Genomic DNA, 25,491 nt, shown 5'->3' with positions numbered 1-25,491 from the left:
CGCGGTCCGCACACAAGGAGCTCCACCGACATGGCGCAAAGGAGAGGCTCAGGTGAACGAGTCGACCCGTTACGTTACTGTAAATAAAATAAAAGTGCAACAGAAGCCCAAAACTAATTTTGTAATGGACAAAACTCAACCCCCCCAAAAAATCAGGCTGAAATCTGACAACAGTGGCGAGGAAGCAATTAGAAGCTCTGCAGTTGCAGAGCAGCGTCTCTCCTCATGTGAGAGTCTTGAAATCTCTTGCTTGCGCACTTCCTAAACAAAGCCACACAACCATACTGTAGCTCCACCACATACTGTAAGCCTACATTTTTGTGTTTTTTTTTAGTTGGGGGAGATACAGTACATACACGGATCTTGCCAAAATCATTAATTTATTGTGGTGAATGTTGAGGTTAGTCGCTTTTACTTTTCTTTGCAACTTCAAGAGCACAAATCAATACAATTAGTAACAGACACAGCAATCAAACACAGGAGTGGGAGTTGTGATTTTGGGCTCATTAAGATGTAATTCCAATGGAAATTTCAGTGAACTGCAAAATTATTGTAGAAGAGTTGGGTCATTTTCTTCTTTTTTTTTTTTACTTTGGTATTCCCCAACTTTCCATTTGGCTCCGTTATCAATTAAAAGCTTTAATTATTGTAGGACTTTGGTCTGAGAACAAAAACTTGAAATATTAAATTACCCACCAGTGTCATCTGTGCTTTGGGTTTAGTGCTAACTATCACTAATGTATACATGCATGCAACTCTTTGTAGTGAATACTTGAGTGATCTATTGTAATGCAAAATATATGTTAATTGGCTTATATTGCCAGATTATTTCCAATATGGTTATTATTTGTGTTAGGAGAAGTCAGCCAGATGTGTTGATTGGGTAAACTTTTAAAACATACGCACACTTAGGATCAATACAGGCCAACTACAGATCAGTCCATTCGGCTGTGTGATGGGGTGACTGCATTGGATGGATAGTTCCAGCCTGGGGTGTACAGGCTGTCCTTAAAAAAAAAAAAATGCAGCTGCAATGGATATTGTTTGCTGCATGCAAGCACCTTGAGAGAGCTGAAGAAAGCCAACAAAACAAATCCTTCCTTTTCATGTTAGATTTTTTTTTTAAATTGTTTTGTCGTGCTAGAATTTGTTGTTGACACAGTCTTTTTAGCATTGCATTTGTTGTCACTCCTCCTCTTGTGATCCAAAATTTGGATTTAACAACTCATCCCTGAAACAAACAGAATGGAAACTAAACCAGAATGTGTGATATTTCACACATTCTGCCATTCTGGCAGTGGAGAAAGGGTACATAGCATCAATGAACTATTGTCACAAAAATAACTTCCAAACATCATTGAAACATGTTGATTTGTTCTGGGAACAGGTTAAAAGAAAGCAGATATGTAACACCCAGTAACAGACCACATGGCTGCCTTGATGGAAGTTTGTGTGAAAGCATTTATATGACCACCCAGATGGTGAAGAAACTACATAAACTTGATTTCGTCGAAGTTTCTCGTTTAAATACTGCAAATCCATTTATACACGTTTTTTTTTTTTTTTTACACCATGACACTGAGTTATTAGAGTCAGTGGCTGTGAGCACTGGGCTCCAATCTGACCAAAACCCCAGTGTGATAATCAATAGCCATTTACTTTTCTAAGGTGTTAAAAAGTGTGGGCTGGTGATTGAAATGAACTCCAGGCTTAGTAGGGGTCGAGTAAAAAAAAACTAAAAGGACGCTGTTATGCAGCTCCTGATGGTTATCAGGAATTACAAAGAATGATTTAATAACTTCAGAATGTCCTACTGTGAAAAGGAGTGCAATTGTATAGCATCTGTCTGAGAGCAAAGTTGATTATGGCAACGTTTCTAGGGTTTTGATGGCATTGATGTTTGATTAGACCATCTATTCCACCTTGCGTGGTGGTGAAACTGCTGATCCCAGCACAGTGCAGAGGCAGAAGAGTCTGCCCCCAGTGGAGCATCATTGACGGCTAGGAAAACGTTTTATATTATTACATATATCAGTTAAAATGTCAGATGCTCAAAGACAAGTATGTGCATTGGATTTCCCAGGAAAGAAAGCTGAGCTGGAGCTGGGGAGAAACATTCGGCCGGCATCACTCAATACTCGGGTGTTTGAGAGGATAATGGATGATTATGTGTGTGTTACTTAGTAGTGAAGGTGATGGTCTTTCATATCCAGTTTTTAGATCGTATGTTATTGGGATTAGGATGCATCGCTCTCTCACAAACACATTTCCGAATAAGTAGCAGGTAATTTGTCCGTACTGATAGATCCCATTGAAGTGGACTTGTGGCATGAAATATGCCACAAATAAATTGTCGAAAAATAAAGTACTAACCCTTTAGCGATGGAACAATTCAATGGTAGAAGTTTGTTAGGTTTCAGCACAAAAACAACTTTAAAGTAATCATTTTTAAGATTTGTATTGAAATGCATGTCTGTTAAGTCATGAGGTATGAGGTAATGCAATAAGGACTGAGCCTTTCATTCAGCATTTACATTTGCGGCATAACAAACTTGATTTTCACTTGATTTTTCAAGTGAAAGATGAAAGTTTGACTTTCATCTTTCACTTGAAAAATCAAGCAGTGCAGTGTTAGAGATGCATCTCCCACCTCTCAGCAGTGTTTTTTTTTTTTTTTTCTGTTAGCAAGGTTAGGTAGAGTTAATGCAAGAGGCTCGCTTTTCAGCTCAGGTGTATGTAACGTAACGTACTAAACGCCAACTGACGGATGTCAAACGGAATTTTTTTGGTGAATTTATTAGAAATAAAAAAAAACTCAATCAAATTATTTAAACACTTTTTAGAAGCCTGTTAGGCAGAAATCACAGCTTCATCTTGGTTAACTCTCCCAAGGTTTTGCACATCTAAATGTGTGGCAGTTTATTCTATTTTTCCTGGCAGATCCCCCAGACTCCTTCAGACTGGATGGTAAGCATCTATTACCTGGTCTCCTCACATTGTTCTGGAAAAATTGGATTGATAGTTGTATGAATGGATGTTGATATTCTCATTGTTTTAGTTTTATCCTGTTTGTGGCTTCAGTTGCCCAGTTTGTCATGCGTTTTTTTTTTTTTTTTTTTTCATTTTGAAACTAAAAAAATATATGTTTTGCTTGCTTTTCTATGAAAAATAAACTTGCAGTACACCTCTGGTTAAACGGTTGGCTTGTTTTATCTGTCATCAAACCTACAACACTTAAAGTAGCTCCGATTCTCTCTCCCATTCTCTGCAATTATTTACTAACTGTATTTAATTTGTTTAATTAATTACTAAGCCTCACATTTGCTGTGGCCATACAACGCAGAACATGACACGCTCTAAGTCTTTATTTCAAAGTCAAAATGTATATAGTTACCTTATAATCTGGTGGACTAGTCCCAACAAACAGTAAGCTGTTCATTAACTAAAACTTTTAGATCCCCAGGAAACAAATACGGTAACATGACCTGTGTGTTCTCAGTCGGACTCACTGTCTGTGCTGTGAGTGTTCTCTGTAAGAGAAGGGAATCAGTTGTGCTTTTGTAGCTGAAGAGGCTGTTGGCATTCACATATTGTAGGTGATAAAATCTGTGTAAAGTAAACACTAATTGGGTCATCTCTTCACGCAGTGAACTAATTGCAGCATTTTAGTTCTTAATTGTGGAATTGTCAGAACTCATTTGGAATGCTAATGCGGGAAAGACAGCTGGTGAGAGAGAGTGGATAAGTCTTCTGGGACCAAATCCAAATTCACCCATGGCTTTCTCTCTCCATCTCTCTGTCACTCTCTCTCTCTCTCTCTCTCTCTGTGTGAGCAGTTCAGGTAAAAGAATAGAGAGCGAAAGATGGGAGGAAGCAGGGGGCATGGACGTAGCTGTGATTATCTCCAGGCTCCAGCCTTTGTCCTCCTCATCTTTCTCCCTCACTCTGCCTCGGACAGACTGCAGCCCACCAAGAGGGAGCTCTATAATCACTTAGTCTTTATTTAACTCATTTACAGTAACTAACTCACACGTTAAAAAAAGAGAGGGATCTTCTTACGGTTATTAGGTGTAATGACTTCGGTCACGGTGGCGTATGGTGTTTGTTTAACGATGAGGAACTTGTTTGGCTCTGTGGATTTAGAATTTCAATTTCGAACATTTTGTGCATTCTCAAGATTCAGAAGTTGTACTTGCAAAAAAGAAGGTGAGAGTGAATCGCAATGGAATACCTCTAAATAATCGTACATAAAAATAATTTGAACAGTTTGTGTTCAGGTTGCTATGGATGCATTATTCTTTCGTGGCTCAAGAATTACAAATATAATACACGTGAAGGTTGAAAATGTGCTTCATAGGTTTTCTGACATGAATGGCAAAATAGGTGGTTATTGCAAATTCATAACAAATAAATGATACCAAAAAAAAGCTACAAACTGTGAAGAACTGATTCTTCAGACACATTGTCAACCCAACAGCACAACATATACATGTATAATCACCACAGTTTCAAAGTGGACAGTAACTATCAGTGTCACCAATTCAGGATCTGACCAAAAGTGAGTTATAGCATTGAATAATGCCCAAAAATATGTTTTTGCCAAAAACTTTGATGTAGCAGTGACGTAGATGTTTGACCTTTTTAATCATTTCACCATGTTATCCAATTGGACATGTGTTTGTAATGTTGTCTTACAGTAATTCATGCATTTATTCTGACTTTATGGCCACAAACATGTTTTGTGAGGTCACAGTGACCTTTTGCCACTGTAGTCTAATCAGTACATCTTTGAGTCCAAGTGGACATTTGTGCCAAAGGGAAAGAAATTCCCTACATGTGTTCCTGAGATATTGCATCCTTGACCTTGACATTTTAACTTTATGGATGGCAGACGTGCGAACATAAGGACAGTCGGACAACTGTTCAATATTGAATTGAATTGAATTTTATTTTTTTTTATTTTGTTTTTGTTTTATGCTACCGCCAAAGCCAGAGGCATTATAGGAGGCAGTTTTTTGGTTGTCTGTTGTCCCGTACTCATGAATGCAATATCTCAAGAATGCCTTAAGGCACTGTCACTTGGTCCCATTGAACAACTGATTAGATTTTGGGGGTCAAAGATCAACATCATTGTGGCCTCATGTGGACTAACATCATGCTTCAGGATATCACGGTATTTTTAGGAAAGCCTCGAGGGAATTTTTCTCAACTTTGGCAAAAATGCTCACTTGGACTCAAAGATAAACAGAATTGATGTTGAAGGTCAAATGTTGAAGGTCACTGTGACCAAACATCTGTCCACTTCTTGAGAATGTGATAACTCAAGAGAAGCCCTAAGGTGTAAAGGGTAGCTAATCTACCTCAGCACACAGCTTCCATTCGCAGCAACTACAACAACAACAGGAACAACAAAATTCACAGAAATTAAACAGGGCTTGCTATTTTTGTCCATATAGTAAAACTGAAAATGTCAGTCAGATTGAGGTTATCACTGAATTTTAGTCAAATATGCAGGGCCTTAATAGTATTAAGGCTGCAATATATCTCAGGTGGGACTTGAAGAAAGGTCATTTTAAGGCGATTTGTTTGGTAGCTGTTATGAAACCTCATAATACGTAAGTGCAAACCTTTTGTGGGTCACTTGAATAAATCAGGTCCAAATTTGCCTGCAACAGGACCACTTTTCACATATGTGCAGCACTACGACAATTTTTTTTAAAGTTGTAATTAAACAAAAGTGTTATTTTAATAGAACAATTAAGCCTGCCCTTACTTCATCAAAGCTTTCTGATCACTTCTTCACAGCATGTATTTTAACTTGGCAGGACTTTATGATTAACCCTGCTGAGTACCTTACATGTTCAACACTGTACTGATACACTACAATAAAGGTCTATACATGTTTCAGCCTTCAGCTGAATGTCTGTTTCAAGAAAAATAATTTAACATCAAAAATATGGTACACAGTTTAAAAAGTGGCAGATTGATCTTTAAATGATAACAAAATGCCCAAATTTTAATTATTTTGAAGCTAAAACTATTTTGTAATTTGTCTTGATTTCAAGGGATTTCCTTTACTATTGATATACAGTGGGATATACGTATTAGGACTCAAATCTTCATCTAAAACAACAGAGGCAGAAAAACAGAGTGTTTTGTAGTGAGTTCAGCTTGTCTGTACATGCTGCGGTGGCAATAATGTTTTTTTCTCAGCAGGATGTCAACCATGTAACAGCTGATGGAGGAATTTGTCATATGTGACACCATCTTACTATCGTGGACACGGTCCACTAAGATAGATTTGTCTCTCCACCACAGCAGAGAGTCACCAGAGAAAGAATTCCACAAAATGTATTTTTTCCATCTCTGCTGTGATTACTACCTGAACAAAAAGAAACCATCAGCTTCATTTTTCCACTTGACTCAGTATCAGGCCTGTTGGTTATTGGATTTCTCTGATCATTGCTTTAGTTAGCGAGACTGATCATTTTCACTACCCAGGTCATATTTTGGAAAATTGTGTAACCAAAATTTGTGTGAGGCTGTCAAGCTTTGAAGGTTTTTTTTGTTTTAAACTGAGGCAGGGGGCTCAGCTAAGGTTTGAGGTTTCTAACAATGTGACGCTGTGGCCTTCAGCAGCTTTTGTACTGATCCTTTTACTTTTTCAATAAGCTTCCATTTGCCACACATTCATGTTTCTCTTTTTGACTGTATGAGTTACTTGCTTGAGTCCATTAAAGATCTCCACATATCAGGTTTTAAACCAGACTGAGGAGTGGGCTCTTATCTTTACCACTAGATGGTCAGTGGCTATTTTAGATGCTTTCAATGCTCAAAAATGTGGGGCAAGTATTGTAATGCATAACAAAGTGATAGCTGACACTCCCTGTTCCAGTCTTTACGAGTATGAAAAACAAAAAGAAATGTGAATCAGCTTGTGTTGATGCCTTCAACTTTTCAAACGTATCAAACAAACAATCTGAGTCTGCTTGTGGCCAGGAGTCACACTGAATATGAGGTGTACAGAATACTGAAACCAAAGAGGAATTTGTCTCATGTCCTCATATGACACATTTTTGAGTGCCAGAAAAAGCACACAAGCAGACAAACATCCTTTTAATTCTGAAACTTTTTTCTTCTGTTGACATAGTTTTCAGGAACCTTACACAGAAGGGCCACCAAAGAGGCTGTTTCACATATTTGTCAGAGCTGCAGTGAGACCAAAATCCACCGTACTTACATGGTGAGCCAAAGCAGGGGGGCAGGACATATCAAGAGTAGGGTCTTTTCAGGCAGGAGTGAGCATGGCTGACAGGCTACCAGCAGCAGTCACACAGTCAATCATCTAGTGTTCTGTCAAACATTTTACGTATTGATTGGACTGAGTAGAATCACTATTATTTGTCACCTGTTTGTTTTGATATTTAACTTTTTAATACAGCATAGAGCAATCAGAAAACGCAGGTGAATAGGTCATCTTTCAGACCTTCAGTTGAACATATTAAAAGCAGCTTAATATGAAATGCATACGTTGGTAAATTGGGCCTACATTTGCTTAGTTAAACTTTAATTCATCAGTGTCACAGTCTATGTTTACTACGACAGTATTTACTTTTTCCAGAAAAAAAAAAATCAATCGTTCTGTTCTGGGATCATTTTCACAGACATTCATCCCTGGTGAATCCTTGGTGACGTAATGACTTTTCCTCGAGTCCCTCTCATCCAGCGAAATATCCTGGGGTGCCACCAAAATGTGTACAGACATTCATGGTGGATAATTTATAACTTCAGGGATCCTCTAACTTTTCCAACATTTTAATTTTGTCCAGTAATTTGATAAAAGCTTCCACTGTAATATTCCACAAATCCATGTTAGTATGTTGACATTAGCATTTAGCTCAAAGCAATCTTGTGCCTCAGTATAGCTACTGGCATTGCTGTAGACCCTCAGCCTTATTTACAGGTTTGTGATCAGTGTGATAGTGTTGGCAGACACTCATTTACGAATCTGTCTCTATTGGCCACATCTGTTGGAGACTCGAGTCCCTGTAAATGTTTATCATACCAAGATTTATTTCAGTTTATGCATGTGAAATGTGAGCGATATAGGCATTACAACAAAAGTCTTGTACAAAAGAGTGATACAACTCTGGTTCTTGATTACCATGGGTAACAAAAATATACATGCAAATGTTTCGTTCTCGCTTCCATTTTTCACGAGTTGAATTAAAAGATCTAAGACTTGCACAAAATATCTATTTCATTAAAATTTTGTTCACAAATATGTTACCATGAGTGTTAGTGAGCACATTACCATTGCCGAGATAATCCATCCATCTGACAGGTGTGGCACATCAAGATACTAATTAAACAGCGTGATTATTGCGCAGGTGTGCCTTGGACCGGTCACAATAAAAGGCCATTCTAAAATATTCAGTATTCTCATGCAACACATGCCACAGATGTCCCAAGTTTTGAGGGAGTGTGCAATTGGCATGATGACTGCGGGAATGTCCAACATTTTACTACCATAAACCGTCTCCAACATAATTTCAGAGAATTCGGTATTATATCCAACCAACCCAACGACCACAAAACACGTAACCACAGCAGCCCAGGATCACCACACCTGCAAGATGGTCTGAGACCAACCACCTAGACAGCGGTGGAGTTATAGTATGGGCAGCATAAGGTACAAACAACAAACACGGGTGCTTTTTTTTTATGGCAATTCAAATGTATGCGGAGACCCATCATCGTGCCATTCGTCCTCTGCCATCACCTCATATTGCAGCATGATAATGAACAGCCATTTGTGGCAAGGATTTGTGCAGAATGCCTGGGAGCTGAAAACATCCCAGTTCTTGCTTACTCACCAGAATGTTGCTAATTGAGCATGTTGGTATGCTTTAGATCGCCGTATATGACAGTTGTTCCAATTTCTGCCAATATCTAACAAATTCGCTCAGCCATTAAAGAGGAGTAGAACAGCATTCCACGGCACATTTTAGAGTGGCCTTTTATGTGACCAGTCAAAAGCACACCTGTGGAATAACCCTGCTGTTTAATTAACACTGATAATCCCTCCACCTGTCAAGTGGACAGGCAAAATTACAGTGCTCACTTACATGGATTTGAACACATTTGTGAATGAAATTTGGTAGAAATAAACCTTTCATGTGCACCGAAGAATTTTGAGAACAAAATTGTTCCATTGATGTTTTTTTTAGGTGTAGTTAAAGATGTTAAAAACATCTCCAGTGAAAACAGAGGGTAAGACAACTGAGCTGTGATTGGGGCGTGGGTGAGTTAGTCACGATAGGTGCACGGGGAGAATGAGTGTGCATCTCGGTGTAGGTACATTCTCAAAGCTTTTTATACGATTTATGAAAATACTCCTTTTTTCCTCGTAATTGTATAAGTAAATTGCAGTGTTTGCCATTTATAGTTTTCAATTTAATCTTTGGTTTTTAACCTTGTAATATGCTATATGTGTCGTTGTTTTTTTGTGAGGTTTCCATGGTGGGCTACAGAATCACCTTCAGCCAAATCACATCCTAATCAAATGAAACATGTCAGCGAGGTTCTTCAGTAAGGGCCTCCAGCTGTACGTGTGTGCGATGAAGAGAATCCTTGTTCAGTCTGATGTTATTGACCACCTGCTGCCTCTGTGTCTCTCCCAGGCCTGAGAGTCAGTGAGACATGTCAACCCTACGCTTTGGACAGCATCTCATCAAGGCTTCAGCTGTGTTTCTGCAGACGGAGCTGTCCTTCGCTCTGGTCAACAGGAAGCCTGTGGTGCCAGGACGTATCTTTTCATTACTTACAGGTGAGAGGTGGGCCTGCTGAGCTTATACCATTGTCTGTGGGCTGCAGTGCATGTACGTATTTTAACACATGTCAGACCCTCTGAGTCTCGGGATGTGCTGTCGCTTTGTTGCTTTTATGCATTCGTTTGGTCAGACATTTTTGGACAGGTGAGGGGACATAATGCTCGGATTTCTTTCTTTTTTTTGATCTTCAAGAGTATCTGCTTTTACAATTCAAAGTAAAAAAAAAAAAAAAGGGAACATGACATGCCCCATGATCCCAAAAGCAAACTTATATGTTTAATATAGGTACCATGTCTTGTATCAAAATCATTTTGAAAAAGAGTTTTTCAACCTCTGACTCAGGATCTCTGCATGGTATCAGCTGATAGACATGCACAACATTTAAGAGTAATATGGTAATACTTGTTTGACCAATTTAAATAAAAAAGAAACAAATACATTAAGGTATGGGAATGCTTGATCATTATCTGGGATGTACCATGTAAAATGAGGGACAAACATTCCTTTCCAAACCATAAAAAAAACAAACACGTTACTGATGTTTTAATCTGTGTTGAAAATGTCTAATACAAACTAAATATGCTATTAATTGCTGAAGTTTACGTTTTAAGTTGATCCTATTTTGCAAGTTTCACGATACCCTCACTCATTCAGTAGTTAAAGCCTTTTAACCATGTGAGATGGTGACAAGGCGAGAACCCAATTGCAGGACACTGGTGACCAGAGGTAGGAGCAACACGTTGTACTTTACCTGTGGGAGGCTGGTCAAATTAAAGAGACCAGGCAGGCAAGCTAAATATGATGCTCGGCAAAGGCAGAGTCCAAAGTCCAAGCGACAAACCACATGGGGCAGCCAGAGGCAGAGCCCAGATTCCAAGCTTTGTCAAAAGCTGACAAGAAAACTGACTTGGATATAGATAACTTGGAAAACTAAGAATTAAGCGGGACAGAGACACCAATCTGGCTCTGAGAAGTGGGAGGCTAGGGGTGCGCTGGAATAGTCAACTTTGCTTAGGAAGGATCCTGAGTGAAATGGCCCAGGAGTATACTGTGTAAGTGCAAGCCATATCTAGAGCTGTTTGAATTCTCAAAATGCTCAGGACAGGGGCTTCGATGCTTCCTGTCGCATCTACTTTAGCAGAGGATACACCAGACCATTCTTTATGAAAGGGAAGGAGTTAACTCCATCCCACAATTCCTTGCAGCAGCAACATTTAATGCGACACATCACTAGGCCGCTCACGAATGATGATGTGTACCGTAGCAGATTTGTAAGACGAAAACGCGATGCCTATCTTGAATGAATTGGACAATTGTTTTTTATTCAATCTTATTATTAAAATGTGTGTCGATAAATGTGATTGGACAGGAGGAGGAGCATAAGCAGCCACCTCATAACCCCGATCAACTATAAATGTGAGAGAGGATATTTTTTCAGAACAAGAACCTTTAGTTGCCAGTGTCACACACAGACCTCTTCAAATTCACTGAACGTGTTTCACATATGTCGAGGTTAGCCTCATTCAGTTTGTTTGAATTTCACAAAGATACAAACTGAAATGTCCATAAAAGTACAAGTTTACTGCAATTAGGAGTCTTTAAAATATTTAATTAATGAGACCTGAAGGTTAGTTTGTTGCTTCCAGCTTTTTGTAGGAGTCTTTCCTCTGAGTTTATTAAATACCTGCAGCATCAACAAGCAGCAGAATCCATATTAGCGTCTCCAATGAGAGAGAGCAGCGCACATTAATGCACAACAGCAGTAACTTCATTAAAAAATAGCTATGCCCGACATGGAGACCAGATCGATCTGGATCTAGCAACAAATTACAATGTTTGGCCTCATTTTCTTAATCTTCTTCCCTTCAGACAGGTGAGCTTTCACACAGTCAGGGTTTTTAAGCTGCAGTTAAATCATCCTCGTAAACTCTCCGGTTGAGGTTTAGTATTGATCTCTGTCACAGCTGTTGGAATATTTTTGTATTTCCTTGGAAGTAATGATCTGATCTGTTTACTTAAATCAAACATATTTTAAAGTAAAACGTAAAGTGTTTTATTACAGACAGTTCTCAGTCTCACATCAGGTATTTGCTGTATAAGATTTTGAAAAGAGATGTACTCCCATAACTAACGTAACCTCCCTAATCAATCATGTATCCTCACTCAGCAAAATGTGGAAATACGTAGCCTGCATGAACCAACTAAGAACGCACAGAGATTTTGGCTCAATGAAGGACAACGAGAACAAAAATTCTAGGACCGGCACTGAAATAAATAGTCAAAGACAAGTAGTTGGGAGAGGAATTGTTTTGACATTTGACTGCACCCTCGGAGTATAGATACTCAGGCAAGTGAATGCAGGTGGGCTGATTGGGGAAATTGGACCAGTGGAGGAGGGTGTGGCATACAGAATGACTTGTGGGCAGAACTGTGACAAATGATTTATATCAAAGCAGAGATGTATGCTTTTACTACAAGCTGAAAGGGTTTAAATGTATTTTTAGCTTCTAAAATTAAAAGCATATATCCAAGTGTAAAAAGTTACATGCTTTTAAAACAACATTGATACATATGATTTAAAGTTTTTGTGAATGTCAGAAGTGTCACCAGGTTTTTTTTGCACAGCACAAAGCTAGTCAGCAGATCAGCCAGTTTTAAAGATCTTAATTAACGCATCTTGTGAGAAAATTATTGTTATGATTTTAAACTGAAGACAGGATCCTGGGCCAGCTATGGTTGAGAAACCCTGTTTCAAATGAACATGTCAGTGGCTGAATGCCTGAGCAGCTGTTCAGGAAGCAGCGTGATATACAGGAGGATGGTCATTGTACATGAAGCCCTCCCATGGTTGTCAAGGTGATCTTGGCTTCGTGTTGTTGTTTTTCAACCTGCCAGCACTTTACTTATAATAACTTCCTTCCTGTACATTATCTTTCAGCTATTATATTATACCTTAATAGCAAATGTATTGGGGGAGTTTCTGCAGCGGTTTTACCTGATGTCTCTATTGTATGTAAACAATTTTTTTTTAAATACAGGTTCAGAATAACCATCTTTATCACAGAACAGGTAAGTACTAATGTGGTGAATCGCCGAATGGTGATGTTAAAATGATCCTGTTTCTTTACGAGCCCTTATGTAGCATCCCATAATATAGGAAAATAACCAAACTGTTGGCTGTGCGTGTGAGCCAAGGTCTGGGAGCAGCAAGCGTTAAATGCGTGGCACTACAGTATGTGCGGGCTGTTTGTAAAAGTGGAGACTGAATAGCGGAGGATGTTATCTCTGTTCGGTTTGTCACAACAGAACATGACAACTGTTGCTGCCGTTTCCTCCCACACACCTTTCTCGGTGGCAGGACTGTGTGCGCTTGCATTATTTTTTAAACGCATGTATCGTTTGACTGCCGTCGATCTCTATGGATGGAAATGTCAGGAACCTCTGAACACACCCAACATCAGAGCTGGGTTTGGTTAGGTGTTGTTAGCGTGGTACAACCATGCGCATGCTGCCTGGATGGTGTGCAGAAACGGCACGTGGTCTGGGAAAAGTGGGAAGAAGTTTTGTTTCTGAGTTTGAGTCAATTGTCCTTATTCTGCAAAAGAGGTATACATGGGCTTTGACCACAAAATGTTTACAGTGAACAATGTTTGGCATGTCCTGCTGAGATTGTCGACACCCGAGCCGGTAAATATAGGGAGCAAAAACTGAGCAAAAGCAGCAGATGGTACTGCACTAAAGCTGTGGTGTACTATTTTGTTTTTGTTTCCTTTGTCTTTTAAAGTAAGTGACGTTATTGAGCACAAATTCCAATGTTCCTCCTGGTGGTATTTGCTTGCCACCACTTCCATCAAGGGAGTCCTGTGGGAATGGATGGGGGCTTCAAGAGGTGCTGGCAGTTGTGGACATTACGCGCGTCAGGAGAACCGCGTAGGTGTCGTAGGGAGAGCAGAGCAGGGCGAGGGGCTGCATCATGCCTCAGTTGACGTCAGAACATTTAAATGACACCCGCTGTCCATTCTCCATTACCAATGTAGAAAACATGCAGTGTTGTATTAGGCAGTGTCCCTGACTGTGATCTGCAGCACAATCAGTCTCCGTCTTTGACAGTCAATATCTGTCTCATTGTTTCTCTCTGACTTGACTTGAACATTCACTGCTCAGTGGAGCACTTCCTAAAGCCTCTTGTTGTTGCCTGGCAACAGCTGCTGTCTTTGCTGAAGTGAACCTGTTCTTCATATAAAGGCCATATAAGCAGCTGTTTACCATACGCACGCTCGGAGAGGAGAGGCAATTGTTGGAGGTTATGGAGGCCTGTCACTGTGCAGGATTGTTTTGAGTCTGTTTGGATGATCATTGTGTTTTCATACTCCATCACAAAAGAGATGTTTGGTTTACCTTTAAATCGGTACGGGCATCTTGAAGCGGGAAGAGGAAGAAGTCATGAATACCTGTCCAATCTACACGTACCTCTCCTTTTTTGTAAGAAGAAAAATGCAGAACAAACAAACAACCTTTTGTGTATTTATCATTGTTTTCAACCAGTCAGAGCAAAAAAAGAAAGGAAAAAAATAAATACAAATTTGCATGGCTGATTTGTTTGAATAATGGTGCTTATTTTCCTTGGGGAATGATAATCAAGTTTCCGGTAAACTTCACAAGTCCTGTTATCGCCTCGCACAACTCCTCAAAGCTAAAATTGACTAAAGACCAGGCAGACTTATGTCTGCTCTCCTATCTATAGAATTTTTTGCCTCGACTTTAAAATAATTTTATAGGTCTCTAACCTTATCTTAATCAGGTTTCAGCTATTGGTGGGGGTGACGTAATGTCATCGGGTTTCCCATAAAATTGAGTCAGATTCACCGCTCGCTCCGAACTAGCAGGAGGGCAAAAATCTGAACTTCAGGTCTCCTAATGGCAGTTCACAAACCAATGAGTGATGTCAATGTTGTTGATGCAGGCCCAGCATGGGTATTTAGTCCCACCCTCAGGTTGGGAAATTCTATCACCATCCTAAGAATAAAAAAAAAAAACAAGCATCCTATACACCTCCAATCCGAGGTTATATGTCACTGTTATAATTGAATCAAATTTCTCTTTGATTTTCAGTCTTTATTCTAGAGCTACAGAAAATAACGTACTGTGCCTTCCATCATCGTGTCTGTGTCTGTCTCACAGATCTAAGCTCGTCTGTGCTGTTAATTGGGAGGTGTGGCTACGCTCTCAGTTTACCGTCACTTGAAGAAATAGAAAAAAGAGACACAAATAGATTAGATATCACAGTGCATATTGATACATACAGTATACTGTCGGTGCTATATTATGCATGTGACAGGAGCTTCAGTTAAAAAGAAAGAAGAGTCTCATAAAAGACGTTACTCAGTCTAAGTTGTCAAAAACTATATACCTGCAAAGTATCAGCTTGTGTTTATTTCGTCCTTACACCATTGAGCAAACAGGTACTCAAGCAGTCATCAAATTAATCATCTAAATAACTACTTAAATTAGAATACAAAAGTATCTACTTTAAAAACTATGAGTTGAGGGTAATTTACAGAGTAAACAAAAAATAATCTTCCCCTCCACCTGTCCTGTCAATGAGCATCAACGCCCACCGCTGCTGATTGGCTGCAATAGTGTTGTCTGGCTCGATTCAAGCCACTTTCTTTGTTACCGGGGATTCATAAAAATAATTATTTCTGAACATTATGTGTCAAAAGGTATATTGGATCAGAATTGCTGATTCCACCTTTAAATATGCTAGTAATTTAAGGAATCCTTTTTCAAATTACATTGCGTGCATGTTGTCTTCTCTACTATATTATGATTTGGCAAATGAATCTCGATCATGTGTAATATTCAGTCAATAGCGTGACTGTCCCAAAAGTCTCAGTTCCCATAACAAAGCCACAACTCAGGGGTGACCCCATACAATAAGAAGATTCAAACAAAATATCAGATGACTCATAGGGCCAATTAGAGGTTAACGATGTGACATTTCATCATTGATTACAGATTAACTACAGGTGTTTCTAGTTTTTACTTATTTATTCAAATCTCACACTGAAGCTTCATCTTAAAGAAACAGAAGGTAAAATAGATACCTATGTCAGAGACCGAACTAAGGGGCTGCATTAAGGGCCAGTATAAAATACAATGCCAGCAGAACCCCAGAGTAAAACTATAAACCTGGAAATGTGCATGGCATGGGCCCTTTAAAATAATGGATAATATTGAAGAGTGCAATGTAACAGTATGATTTTTTTGTTGAGTAAGAGTGAAAATCATGCTACAAAAGTATCCTGTGTATCTGTGACATAGCATGTGACTAATTCCTCTTTTATTTTTTTTATTTTTATTGAATGCTGACTAAACACGTGAACACAGCAATGCTTTCAATTTATTCAATTCCTTGGCCATTTAAATGTTAGCCAGGTTTCTAATCAGCCTTTTGAATGTGTAGCCTACATTTAAGAGACTTTATGGTTTAGAAAATGACACATCTCTACTAAATCCAAAGTCTGACTTAACCTGAAGCTGACACTAAGAATCTCTACGAATCTAAATGATTACGTTTTCACCACTGAACATTTAATTATTAAACTCAGACACTTCTTTCAGAAAGGCTGTACTGTCTTCTCCTGTCCTCAGCAGTTTACTAGAATTCCACACACCCAACCGAAGGAAAACAAAAAAAAAAAAAAAAGGGAGGAATGATACTTACTTTGTCACTAATCAGTATCATAATTAAAATAAGCGAGCTGCATTTCCCAAATACAAAAAGGGGCAGCAGAACAACACATTACTGATGTGCATCATGTATACACTGGTTTACAGTAGTGATGTGACTGCAGTGTATGTAAAAATGTTCTCTGTTTACGGGATCTGATTTCTATGACTAACCTGATGTTTTGAGTTCATGTAAATGCCCTGAATGTTCATCATCAGCTTCACTGCTACATCTGCTCTGCTGTACGAAACAGTGGAAGACAAAATGTCTTGCTGAGTAACACACTGCTTTGACTGATTCGAGCACTGTTTGGTTAACCTCTAAGCTGTAAAATCACAGACTGAATATGGGCTGTAGAAACAAACTCACTTTCAGATAACATTTTAAACAGACACAGACAAACCACAATATGTGAGATTTTAGAAAAAAAACCCGTCCCAATGTTTTGGGATGTAATTAGTATTGAAATCAAAAATGTGAAGTTTCATTTTACATTTTACCTGTCCATGTAGCCTTGTGCCAGTAATGCAATCATAGAATATTGTTTGAATACTATAAATATCCTCACTATTACGGATTCTTGATTGTTTCATTTGCATAGAAATATAGATGGTGCATCATTTGTGTGCATATTTGAGACGAAAGATTAAACAAATAAATGAATAAATAAAATGTATATCATCAACAAGCAAGTTGAATTAAACCAGCGGCATTTATTTACAATATGCAAGTGGGTATGTAAATGTGCTGATGTACGAGGGCTACAATAATTTAAATTCTCTGTGCAATGATTATGGGAATTTTACCACACTGATATTTTGTTAGCAGGAAATCAATCAAAATTATCAATTTTATTTCTTTTTTTTTTTACTGTCTTTTGAAATGGACATTGTTATAGAAATAACCGGTGTCCTTAAGTTTGCACAGAATATTCATGATATGAGTTTATGGTGACTCTTGTTGTGCGTCCATCAGTTTAATATTAACATTGGTTGTCAATTCTATACACCAAATATCCTAATCTGAGTAGCAGACTTTCATTTAATATACTGAACACGAACACACATATATGCATCAGATAAGCTTCCCTTACCACCCGGTGATTCCCAAGCTGTGGTAGGTGAAGCCCATCCTGGTAGTAATCAAAGAGCCTTCCTGAAAGCAGTGGTGTAGTCTACATTATTCACAGGTATGCGCCGTATACTCACTAAGAAAGCACCACGATTCCCCACTTAAAAATGACCACGGATATGTAACAGTTTTGTGACAGAACTTTCACTCTTGTGATTTTGTACTACTGACTGAGCTGCCAACTCTCACCCTTTCGGTGTGGGACACAGATTTTAGTCTCTTTCTGTGTTCCAATTGGCATACTTAAGTACTAACACTCACTATTTTGAGTGCATAAGCATGTTCACACTAACGAGTCTTGAAACATCCAGTGCGCTACATGTACCTGGATAATGCACTCAAAATGGTCCCACATTTTTTTTTGTAAAATGCTGAAACAACTTTTAACTCTCAACTGCTGCCATCTTGGCTATGTAGCGGGAAGGCAGGAAGCACTGATGTAAAGAATTATCAAAGCAAGGCGTGTAAGGAAGCTGCAGTTGCAGAACGCTGCACAAAATGGTTTATTTTTCACTAAGTAGAACTATACTGCTGCTGGATTGAAGCCATCATTGTGTTTATTGAGTGTGTGAACCAGAGGGCAAGAAAACAATTTAATATCTAGATAAAATAATTAAAGCCGGCACATACTGTATTTTGGCGGGTGATGCATTCACAGGCTATGGTTATTTCTGGTAAGTGCAGAACGAAAGTGTGTTTGAAACAAGAGTACCCTGTTGACTTTAATAAGTAGTAATACACAAGTACGACTTCTAACATGTAAGAGCACTATTTGTTAGTGTACTAAGGGAAGTATGTCATTTGGAACACAGTGTCCGTCTCATGATTACTGGCTTCCCAAACTAATCTCATGCCACACAGAAGGATGCTTCAAAGTCCCTCCTTTTTTATCCAGCTATAAATGTTAAACATGATCTGCACTCAGGACATCTAAACATCAGGCTTGTCCGTCATTTTACCACCAGTGTTGCTCCATAAACATTTTAGAGATGCCTTTATTGGAAAAAGTATGCCTATTATTTTGTTAAGGGTAAACCTTCCCCTCAAATACACCGCAGCAGGAAGGTTACAACTATTTTCTGGGACAGGGTGCAGTAAATTGGGGCACTCATTATAGACAACGTCTATGCACCACAGCATCTATTCTATTCTATTATTATTATTATTATTTTTTTTTAAAGAACCTGCTCATCCAAATGAACCTACTATTAAAAAAAATAACTTTTAATAATTTAAATCAATATTAATCTTCTATCAGTCTAGTCTGATTAATAAACATATTCTTCGTGTTTGAAACAGCAGCCTTATCGTGTTGTTATTTAGCCTTTTTGAGGCAGTGGGAAGTATTATTTGGGAAATTTGCTTTAGTACATAATGGAATATGCTGTGACATGTTTGCAAATCTCTACTATACAAGACCCTCAGGGAAAATAACCAAACCTTCTGTGCAGCTTTGTTTTATCAGTCTAACAGTTAAATGTAGTCTAGGGTGAGTTCAATTAGGTTCTCCCTTATTGATTAAAACATTTTATTGGAGGGAATATAAAACACTTCAAAGACAGAACCTTTAATAAAGAATTGTAAAGAAAACATGCTTGTTTGTGGCTCACAGGATGTTAACTCCTCAGGCCCACTTACCGAGCCTGTAAGTGCTAGGTAACAAATGGATGGCTGCTGGACGTCATCCTTTTTATGCTACATTACATTAAGTAACATTACATTTAGCTGACGCTTTTATCTAAAGAGACTTACAATAAGTGCATTACAACCATGAGGGTACAGACTCAGAACAACAAGAATCAAGAAAATACAATTTTCTTCAAGTAAGCCGAACTACAAAGTGCTATCAGTAAGTGCCATTTTAAGCGCTACTAAAGTGCTACTTATTCAAGGTAAAGTCGGAAGAGGTGTGTTATTAGTTTGTACCGGAAGATGTACAGACTTCCTGCTGTCCTGATGTCGTTGGGGAGCTCATTCCACCATTTAGGAGCCAGGACAGCAAACACGTGATTTAGCTCGCAGTGAGGGAGCGACCAGCCGAAGCCGATGCAGAGCGGAGTGAACGGGCTCGGGTGTAAGGTTTGACCATGTCCTGGATGTAGACTGGACCCGATCTGTTCGCAGCACGGGACGCCAGGACCAATGTTTTGAAACGGATGCGGGCAGCTACCGGTTATCAGTGAAGGGAGCGGAGTAGTGGGAGTGAATTTCGGGAGGTTAAAGACCAGTCGAGCTGCGGCGTTCTGGACGAGCTGCAGAGGACAGGTGGCACTAACAGGTGGACCTGCAAAGAGGGAGTTACAGTAGTCCAGACGCAAGATAACCAGAGCCTGGACCAGAGCCTGGACCAGAGCCTGGACCAGAACCTGGACCAGAGCCTGGACCAGAACCTGCGCCGCCTTCTGAGTGAGAAGGGGACGTATTCTCCTGATGTTGTGCAGCATGTATCTACAGGAACGTGTTGTTGCAGTGATGTTGGCAGTCAGGGAGAGTTGACTGTCGAGTGTCACGCCGAGGTTCCTAGCAGTCAGGGTCGGGGATAACACGGAGTTGTCAAAGGCTACCATTGAAGCACATGAAATGGGAACCTATGAAAAGATAATCTATTTTTACATTGATGTCCTGGAGAAATATCCCTGCTTTGTAAAGGTTACAGTCAGTCAGAGAAATTGATTACAAGCTGTATCAGAACAACATGCCTACTGGTCGAATCTCCTGTAAAAAAAAAAAAAAAAGTTCTGCTCTGAGCTCCTGACAGTCTGATACGGTCAACAACATACATATTTATTTGGATTAGGAATCTTATTTGCCAAATAATTCATTAGACCAATAGATGATTCCTTACGCATAATAATTGTATGACAAATATATATTTAGTAGTCTTGCAAGGTTGCCAGTGGAGGGTGGGAAAAGCTGGCAATTAGCAAAGACAAAAAAGCTGTAACCCATTAGCTAACAATCTAATTACGCAAAGTAGCAGTGACTCAGGCAGGGATTCGCAGTGCTCCGACACCCCCACCTCCCTTCCCCTTGAATAGCCCCTTAGGTGTCTTTGTAGTGCTGTGATGGCAAAATGTGGGGATGTGAGAAGTCATTTACCCCTCATCTATTCAGACATACATCTCTAACATGCCATTCTTAAACAGGTAAATCCAAATATTAATAAAAAAAAAAAAAAGAAAGAAAAAGACGTGTTTTATTACACACTGCTTTTACTATTAGCCGGGGTTTAACAAACTAGATTCTCCCTCGAGGCCCGGGACACAGCGCGCGCTACTCGTCACACGCTTGCGCGGCTGCGGCGGCCAGCGTGTGTCCACACCGGCTGCGTGTCAGCAGCGGTCTTTGATAATGGCGATTTCATTTTTTTTTTTTTTTTTTTAACATCCGGAAAGTAATTGGTTGGAGCCCAAAAAAAAAGCAGGCACGTCATTTTGGTTCACCCTCGTTCAGAGCGCGACACACAGACACGCATTGGCGCTTGCACTGACAAGAAAGGGCGGCGCGAGACAGGAAGAGGGCCGGGAATATGCTGCTCTTTATCCGGCAGAGGGTCGCCGCGACATAATCAGAGCCTACGCTGGCTTTCTGCTGTGATTCTATAGTGTACATGTGATCATGGATCTTTTTTTTTTTTTTATCAAGTATCAGGTCTATTCTCTCGATAACGCACCGCACATGTGAGGCACAAGGCGCAATGTGAGATGTGCCTCTCACACCGGCACCGTGGCTGCTCTAATTTCTTAACGTGGGCGCCGAAAATGAAAACACGCCACGCGGCAACACGCTTTGCATCCAAGTGTGTCTCGGGCCTAGGACACCAGCAGGAGTCCCTGTGCTTGCCTCTGCACTGTTAGATTTGACTATATATCATAAAGATGGCATGAGTGTTAAAAACGTGATTTCATTAGCCCATCTTCCCATAACAAACAAACCTACTGATTGTTTTTGCAAACAGATTATTATGTAGTTATTTTTCAGTTTGATAACACCCTTCAGGGCACCGTCATGATGGGAGCAAAGGAGGAAGCCAGTTGATATATTTATACAGACACGAAGCCAGAATAAAATGGATGGATGGGTCGAAAGAACAGTGTACTCTAACACAGCAGACCGCAGTTGGTTTTCTGTTTTTAACTAAAAGTTAACATTTATTTAAACCTCAACCTCAACTGCCTGTTTATTAATGTAACCATGACAACAAAGGATCATTTATTTGCCTTTTCAAACATTTTTGTAAGGTTAACATTTGGCTTTACTTCGTAAGACATGGTTTTGATGTGTTAAAATGTACTGCCATAAGGAATATCAGTTTTGTTTACTGTTGTTGTCATCACTCCAGAGCTCAGCAATTAGGCTGGTGGGTGAAGTCAGTGTTAATCAGCATTTTTTTTTTTTTTTTCATTCTTTAATATGTCTACTTCTGTTTCAGTGTACCAAGGTTTTGAAGGGAAAATAAAAAAAAAAATTATAGTTTCAACCCCGTGCTTATCTGTTTCCTTAACCGAGAGCATACAAACTGAAACGTGTGCAGCATTAGCATATTTGTGCAAGTGTGAAGGCACTGGGAGCATAATCTTAAGCATGTTTGTTCGGAAACAGAGTGAAGTGAATGGAAGTGTATCCTCCGATATTCTTCCAGTCTCCATCCCCTACGTCCCTCCGTCCGATCCCCTGTCCTCCTTCTCAGAAGGGAACAGAGGACTGATTATAGCACAGAATGAATGTGCCTATACCCTCAACTAAACCCCCACAATTTCACATCCTATGCACAGCCCAATGTGCATGGATCACTGGTGTTCGCATGCCAGCTACCCTTACAAACAAAATCAGGTCATCGGCTTCTTTGAGCTGCAGGAAATGCTGAGCCTTGACCTTTTTTTTCTTTCCTTTTTTTTTTTTTTTTTTCTTTTTTTTTTTGCTTCTTCTAATCTGGTGTGTTTACACCCATATATCTCCAGAGGGCTTTGTTTGTTGGCCAGTTGGGAGTCAGGGGGACATTTCGGCTGAGCCCCCGCAAAGCTGTCACAGCACACTTCCGTAGTCTGGACAGCAGGCGCAACAAAGGCCAGCATAGGATCAGGCCACAAGGCACAGGGCGGTGGTCAATCATGCATGCTCAGCAAAACAGACACTTAAAAAAAAATGAGAAATGTGGTTCGGCATGCACGTCCATTTAGGGGTCACCTACATTTCCTGCTTTGCCAGTTTTTAAGCCCTGGGTTAGATTTTCAGGCTACATACAATCTACCCTACCCATCTTGACTGGCTGAGTTTGCTGCCAAGATGCAGCCTGACAAGAACCTCGGCAGACACTACTAGAGGCTGAAATAAATTACCCACACTGTGTTCTAAATTAACTAAATAAAATCATTACCCTTATATGAATGAAAGTCTTGGCCATGGGAATAATAGTTTGACAAAATGTTTGTGACTCGGTGTCCTTTTTTTCCCCCATTTATTCCATAAAATTAGAATTGTTGACGCACCGATAAGTCTCTAGTTTTAACAGAAAAAAAAGCATCGTTGGAAGCCTGCTAAAATGCTAGTCCTTTTTCTTTTGTACGTTAAGCACTACATTCATACAACTCATCTCCGCTCACTTCCGGTGAAAAGTTTTCAATATATAGCTATGCAGACAGATACAGTATATGACACTGTAGATTGTTTGCCGGACCTTGCGAGTACTAAGACCGCCACTGAATTGGACCGATATGACGTCGTCAGTTCTTTTTTTGTCAAAACTTGCCCAGAACAACAAACGACATTCCAGGACTTTTTACAAGCAGAGCACTGACAATATCAGTATTTTGTGTGGTTTCCAAGGTAACTATAAATGCATGTAAATATTAGTTATTATTATAACTGTTTGGTTCAAGACCTTCAACTTCTGAAACTAAACCGACTCCCAGTAAAGTAGCCAAATAAACAACTTACCTTCATCATTACACATTTTTTGTCAATGCTGGTGAAGAAAAACATTTCTAAACATGTAGTTTTATGACAAGGACGTATAAATTGGACAGATTCACAACAACAACAATTAAAAGTTAATGTAGCCTTTTGCTTATGCCTTATGCCACACATATTTGCTTTGAAGATTTCATTCTCATCTGATAGATGACTTGACTTGGTGAATTATTTCTTCCTGTGTATCTTACACGATGTTTGCCTTTGATGTTTGACTTTTTCCACTCGTACATTTTTGATATGCAATGCATTATGGACACTATTTTGTTCTTTCTTCTCTGTAATCAATAACTCACACACCTCAATGGAGCTGAACTCCCATCTTTACAAAAACAACAATTTATCTGTGCCTGAAAGGTTTGGACTTTCTGAGGAGCATGGACATTGCTTAAAATAAGCAGCACCTTTGGATATTTATGTCTAACTTTTCTTTCATCTGTCATAATAAACATCTTGTGAATACACCCATCAAATGCTCAGACACATCAAATTGCACCCAAAATCATTATGCACCCCTTAACATTAAAAGGTTTGCCGCAGTTGGTTTTTTTAAGGACCATACATCACTATATGCAAGTGTTGTTTTAAAAAAATAAATAAAGATCATTCCCAGATGTAATATGATGATCATAACAATCAGTGGCATTTTAACATAAAAAAAACAGAAGGTTTGCCTTGTCCCATCTTCTTAATGAAAACTTTGCCTTTTTAAAATGATTTTTGTTTTTGCTTGCATTTGCTGAGCTGGCCCACAACCAAGGCAGGCTTATCCTGTATTATGTCAAGTCATGGAGGTGTTTTTTAACTAAATTCCCATATTGATGTAAATTGTAGCAGATGTTGAATGTAGCAAATTCACTGTTTATTTGTTTTTTGTTTGTTCTTGGATGTTTCTGAAATGGTCTGTGCAACCCCTCAAGTAAAGTAGAAATATCTGCCGCATTCGCGTTTATGACATGCTCTATGTACAGAGAGGAATCACCGCATTTGGCTAATATTCTCGAAAAGACGTTGTTTCTAATTGTGAGAAGTTGCTCCTGGGCAACGGTGAATTCTGCATTTAGGTAGGATTTATTATGCGTTGAATGCAAATAGAGTAATAGGACTGCAGATAACTTTGTGTCACAAACCTGTTCAGGCAGGTGAGTACAACAACTCACTGAGGGTTGAACTCTCTCCAGAGGAGACTGTCAACAACGACTGTATTGCCTGGCAACATAGCATTGTGTAGGTGTGGGGGTATGCACTGTGCAAAAAAAACTGCAAATACTTTGTGTTTGTGGGCTTCAGCCACACTGGAGTTTATGCTGATTGCACATCACATTAGTGATACTTTATTCTGTTGATTTGTAAGAAGTGGCAGTCTAAGTGGTGATGTAGCTCTTCTTACATGGTGTCAGACACCTTTGGTTAATTGTCTGAGTGTTGTCTTTTCTATGGTTTATTCTATTAAAGCTACACTGAGGTTGGAAGTGGCATGTTAACAAAATAGTTCTGTAAAGGTCTTTCTGTAGAAAGGTCTTCTTACATTTACCACTTCTATTGTATAATCTTTTTCTTTAACACTCAGAGTTTAACTCACCAACTTTTTTTTACATTTTTACACAATATTTTACTTTTATTTGTAAACAAATTATTGAACATAATTGAAATGTGATTTAAGTAAAATGTTTTACTGTGCTTTGAATCCCTGATTTTGTGTAATAAGCAAGACTACAATGTCTCGTGAATTCAGTATTATTTCCGACATGTTTAACTGTCTAAGCATTTTTTTTTATCAACATTTAATATAAGTAATCCAATTAATATTTGCCCTGTTTGGCT

General features: G+C 39.2%; 1 protein-coding gene across 3 annotated transcripts in view; it reads left to right on the top strand.

Annotated features, from left to right (window-relative positions):
- The window catches only part of LOC138193158 (bis(5'-adenosyl)-triphosphatase-like), a 276,788-nt gene that overhangs the window by 91,178 nt on the left and 160,119 nt on the right, over window positions 1-25,491 (top strand). For all 3 annotated transcript variants that reach the window (XM_069141228.1, XM_069141058.1, XM_069141141.1), the window contains exon 4: window positions 9,684-9,808. In XM_069141228.1, coding sequence (XP_068997329.1) covers window positions 9,703-9,808 — 106 coding nt within the window. In that variant the 5' untranslated portion in view covers window positions 9,684-9,702. The remainder of the gene's footprint in view (window positions 1-9,683; window positions 9,809-25,491) is intronic.

The sequence above is a fragment of the Embiotoca jacksoni genome, unplaced genomic scaffold (genome assembly GCF_022577435.1).
Source record: "Embiotoca jacksoni isolate LCO1_2020_lvr unplaced genomic scaffold, fEmbJac1.0.p SCAF_1, whole genome shotgun sequence".
In the NCBI taxonomy this organism is placed as follows: Eukaryota; Metazoa; Chordata; class Actinopteri; family Embiotocidae; genus Embiotoca; species Embiotoca jacksoni.
The sequence above is the reverse complement of the archived record's forward strand: the minus strand, read 5'-3'. Positions and strand labels throughout refer to the sequence as shown.